We start from the raw sequence: 5,276 nt of genomic DNA on the forward strand, positions 1-5,276 counted from the left end.
GTCAAATCTAATCATCTTTAGATATAAAAAGGCAAATGAACATGGACAAGGAAGTGCAAACTGTCAGAAGCAAGAATGAAACGTTGGAGAAAGTATCAATTTGCACAAATCGAGCAGGACACAAGATCACAAGTGCTACTGCATTTATGAAGTATAACGGCTAGAAAGATTCGAAGATAGTATAAGAAGGAGCGATCAAAGACGGGAAAACTTACGCAACCTTCTATACAATTGTCTATCAAACTACAAGTTCTTTATTCTACTCTTAACAAGCATTGTAATTCACTTTAGTAGATTTACTGTGTACACAAAAGAGAGAAGAGACAGAAAAATTGGAGAGGCAGTGTGTCCGGAGAGGTTGTGTCATTGTTCGTTTCTTTGGTGAGCGAGTGAAAACCAAAGGGTCGTTATTGGTGAGCGAGTGAAAACCAACCCTGTAAACGTTGTTGGTGAACATTGAAAATCACACAAGTTGTACTCAACACAAATTACAAAGAGCTCAAGAGATAATATCCTTGCAACCCAAGGAGACTGGATTAGGATACCACATTGGTTCCGAACCAGTATAAAATTCCTGGTGTCATTTACTTTATCGCTCTTATACTATATTCTGTTCCTTTACTGTTTATTGTGATTAATACTTATTTAAATCGAAAGGACTAACAGTTCTGTGCAGGCTGTCTCCGCAATTGTCGACTAGGTCTGTAGAGTAGTCGACTAGAAATTTAAAAAGGCTACAATTCACCCCTCCCCCCCTCTTGTACTTTCAATTGGTATCAAAGCAGGTCTCACATTTTTACTTTTGCTTAACAGCAAGTGAGAAAAGAGCACACACAGTTATCGGAGCCTTACTCCAAGAAGGGACTTCTGCATTAAGACCACCATACTTCAACGGACAATATTACACTCACTGGAAAATTCGAATGGAAGCTTTCATCAAATCTTATGATGTCAAAGTATGGCGAGTCATCAAGAAGGGTGACTTTCCTCTCCTGCAGTCCAAACAAGAAAAGAAACCAGAAGGACAGGTATCTACTGAAACCCTTGATATTGATGATTATACTGATGAGCATATGCCGATTGTGCAGATAAATTCAAAGGCAAAAAATCTATTATACAATTCTATAAGCGGAGAAGAATTTGAGAAAATATCAAGTTATGACACAGCCAAAGAAATGTGGGATAAACTTGAAGTTACCTATGAAGATACCGGTAAAGTAAAAAAAACAAGGATAAACCGTATGATTCGTGATTATGAGTTGTTTTGAATGAAGGAAGATGAATCCATTGAAGACATGTTTGGCCAATTTAGCAAAATAGTTGGAGATCTACAATCCTTTGGAAGACCATATTCAAGTGGTGAACAAGTCAGAAAGATTCTAAGAAGTTTACCCACCTTATGGCAACCAAAAGTTGTTGCTCTTGAATACGGAGATCTCGACAAACTATCATATGATGAACTTCGTGGAGACCTTATAGCCTTTGAGCAAACCCATATCAAAAAACATGGACATGAAGAGAAGAAAAAGAGTGTTGTTTCTAAATCAACTATTGCTGGGTCTGATAGTGAAGCCGAAGAAGGAGGAGACAAACATGAAGATGCTATTTCATTATTTTCTAGAGTTGTCTCTAACACGACGCGAAGAAGCAAGAAAAATGGAAGAGTCAATTCAAGTTCTAGAAAAGGTAATGAAATAAGTGAGCAGAAAAACAATGACAGAAAGTGCTACAAATGCGGAAATTATGGTCACATCCAAGCCAATTGTCCAGAACTAAAAAGGAAACTATCCAAGCGCAATCGAAAGAGAAAATCTTCCAGCATATGGAGTGATGAATATATGCCAGATAGAAATCATAATGGAGTTGCCAACCTTTGTTTCATGGCACGAAGTGAGACAAGTGAAAAAAGAAAATCTTTTGGTATCTGGAGTGATGAAGATATATCAGACAACGATCATGAGGAATCTACAAGCAACAGCATCATTGCCCCAAGTGAAACAAGTGAGGTAAGATTTCATGATTGTGATAAATGTAATGAACTTCAAAGTATCGTAGAACAGGCTTTAGATGATATGAGAAAAATTCTTGATGAGCTCATGAAGATTAAACGGGAGAAGAAAACCTTGGAGACCCAACTTGAAGAATATAACAAGTTAAAAAGGGAAAAGGAAGAGTGGGATATTCTACTCGAAGAACAAGAAGAAAATGTGGAACTTCGCAAACAAATGAATAGTTTGCACATATCTTCCCGTCACCATTTTGATCGACCGAACAAGCAGGCTCATTTTCTTAATAACTTCAAGTTGACTGACAAGGGATCTACTAGTAGACGCCCTACTTCAAACAAGTCGACTCGGGAAAGCTTCAAGTCGACTAAGGCACCTGCTGGTAAATACTCTACTTCTTTTGTTACATGTCACTACTGTGGTAATTTTGGACATAAGGCATTTGCATGTAATTATGCCAAAAGTCATGATAGATCAAAATTTGTTTGGAGACCTAAACAGTTACATGTATCTCCAATTATACAAGCTACTAACCATGAAGGACCCAAAAAGGTTTGGGTACCAAAAATAAACTAATTTGTTTTGCAGGAATTTCTTAGTCCAGGCATAAAAAGGATTAAAGATGTTTGCGTATTGGCTGGTCGAGGAACATGCTTCAAAGTTCTTACATATTCACAGAGGATGAATGAAATACGACGTAGGATCTAAAAGAGTGACCAGTATCACTAAGGTTTATTCAAGTTCTTCTCGCTGCATTAGGTGATATATATTCAGCTACTGGTTTAGTAAAGTATAACCTAGTATATGCATATTAGTCGTCTATATGCACTTCGAGTCCACTAGCTACATCACATTGTTATTCTATTTGGTATTATTTTTTATCCATGACTTAGAGACTTTAAATAGCCTGAGTACATGTCTTGCATGAACCATGTCATTTGCATAAGATATTAGGACAAGAAAGCATGCGATTATATTGATATCGTACGAACTTGACTCATGCCTATATGCGTCTTAGATTATTCTTGAAGTGAATTATTTGTGTAATAGTACTTTCTTGGTAAGAATTACTAATGCTTCACTCAAGACCAAGAAAGTTATTAAACTTTGAGGCCACTTCTGCACATGAAACATTTTGGGCAATACTCAAATGCTTGAAGACGAAAGGTATGTATCTCTATTATTAGCTTTAATTGGGCTATGTTCTGGATCTATATTAGAGGACACCTTATGTGAGATATATAAGAAAGGAAAATCAAGTGTTGATTATTTCTATCTTATTTGTTGCAAATGCTTACCAAAAATCTTGGAAGGTAATTATATACGTTTCTATTGATGATTATCCTTACTTTCGCATATGTCATATTTTTTAATAAGAAAATAACACATTTGTTGTGATCATCGATGCGAGTTTTAATAGTATTTGTCTGACATTTTCTTGCAACAAGCACGATCTTTCACATCTTAGTTTGGTGCCTCAGTTGAAAGCAGACTTGAAAAGAAAACATCATTTTTGCATAAATTGACATCATTGGCTTATATGTGCTTTAATATTTCTCTTTGGATCTTATCTTGAATGAAATTCTGTTTAGCTATGGGAAGGAAGAAAAATCAATATTTGGTTATCTTATTTCCTTTGGTTGCAACTGTCTTGGATGGAGAACTTGCAATGGATAGCTTGCGATAAATTGCTAGTGACATATTTATACTAGTTGAACTAAACAGTCATGAAGGCATTAAACGATGATTGCTGGATCCTAGTAATGCAAAATTTGTTGAGCAAAGCTGAAAGAATCAATAGTATGGAAATTCAGTACCAAGCAAAGGAGCTGCAATCATGGATATCTAAAGCCTGATAAGATTGGTAAGGTTGTGAAAATTATGTATAAACTTGTAGCCCAAGGTTTCACAACAAGAAGGTCTGTTTTTTTTTTTTTTTTTTGAGAGTTTTGTTAGAATATCATTTTTCATGTGCTTATTACAAAGTTTGTAAAGTATTTTTGTATGGATATTGAAATATTTTTAAAATAGTTTGAAAACTGCATAACATTATTCTAGCCTTTCTCTGGAATTGAAAGTTTTTTTTGAATCACATTCGTGTAACTAAGGCTAGTTACCATTTGAAACAAATTCATGTTTATCATCTGAGGATTATTCATTCCAAAGATGTATTTACAAGAGCATATTTTTTTGTAATACTAACCAAAAGTATGTCAAGCATTTTTAAGCCTCTGGTAGATGATCGGGTTGGAAATGAGTATAATGGAGAATTTTCCATTATCTTCACATTCCAAATAATGCGAAGCAAAGAGAAAAGTAGTAAGTCCAACGATCGAATAAAGTGCCAAGGACCGACTCTCCATTGCATTTTTATGACATATATTTTGGTATACCTGATCCCACAATATCACTTTATAGTACCACAAAGGATCTTTGGTTGATTCTAAATTATGAATTACTGTATGCAAGAACTAATTGCTTTGATCTAGTAGAATATTCTCAGATGCAAACCTTGCAGGCAACAAAGTGGACTGAAATAAGAAATGGGATGGAGTTTTTTAATATTCTCATGTCATGAAAAGGATAACGACTTTCATGAGAATTATCCCATATCCTTCTCTTTGGTGATATGATCACATATTTTTTGGTGATATGAATATATGACTATTTCATGACTCTTGTATGCCTTAATATGTTGTAATCTTTCTAAGGGTCTTAAGTTTTTGCTCACACTTTTCTTGAAAGTCTAACATGTGAGGATATCAAAAGTCTCTTAATCCTTTTAAATCATCGAGCGTTTTCCAAGTGACTATGTGCGATCACACCGTCTTATATGATAAATGATGTTTTGGAGAAAATCAAATATCCTGTGAGTTTTTTTTAATCTCCGCTAAGCTTTCAATCATGTGAAATGATTTTCTTCTGTGGTCTAGAATTTCTTTCTAGTCTACTTACAATGATAGTTCAATATTTTTTAGCTTTGGGTTGACGCTTTGGATATCTTGGTTGGATTAAAAGATGTCAACTAGCTTAAAATTTTTGTTAGATTTTTCTTTCTGCTTACGGCTCTTAAAGGAAATTATTACTCCATGTTTTTTATAACACCCTGGATAATTATAAGTTATAGTTATACTTTTATTTGCATATTCCTTACAAGTTACTTCACCCTTTTGATGATGACAAACGGGGAGAAAATAATGTGTACAAAACTTCGAATAAGGTAGAATGTATGGAGACAGGGGGAGCATAACTGAGGACTGCATAGAGTGA

The 5,276-nt window shown here is 34.9% G+C and overlaps 1 protein-coding gene across 1 annotated transcript; it reads left to right on the forward strand.

The window, feature by feature from the left end:
* LOC109233560 lies at window positions 42-3,693 on the forward strand. Its single transcript, XM_019399446.1, has 5 exons — window positions 42-132; window positions 814-1,028; window positions 1,089-1,217; window positions 1,275-2,454; window positions 3,599-3,693. The coding sequence occupies exons 1-5, from the start codon at window positions 42-44 to the stop codon at window positions 3,691-3,693; spliced, it is 1,710 nt and encodes a 569-aa protein (XP_019254991.1).

This window comes from Nicotiana attenuata, chromosome 10, assembly GCF_001879085.1.
Source record: "Nicotiana attenuata strain UT chromosome 10, NIATTr2, whole genome shotgun sequence".
NCBI lineage: Eukaryota > Viridiplantae > Streptophyta > Magnoliopsida > Solanales > Solanaceae > Nicotiana > Nicotiana attenuata.

Excerpts from the sequence above, each read along its gene's own strand:
- LOC109233560 (XM_019399446.1), top strand. The coding sequence starts at position 42 with ATGGACAAGGAAGTGCAAACTGTCAGAAGCAAGAATGAAACGTTGGAG. Across the intron at positions 133-813 it reads AGCAGGACACAAGATCACAA|CAAGTGAGAAAAGAGCACAC; the intron begins GTGCTACTGCAT and ends TTTGCTTAACAG. Across the intron at positions 1,218-1,274 it reads CCTATGAAGATACCGGTAAA|GAAGATGAATCCATTGAAGA; the intron begins GTAAAAAAAACA and ends TTTTGAATGAAG.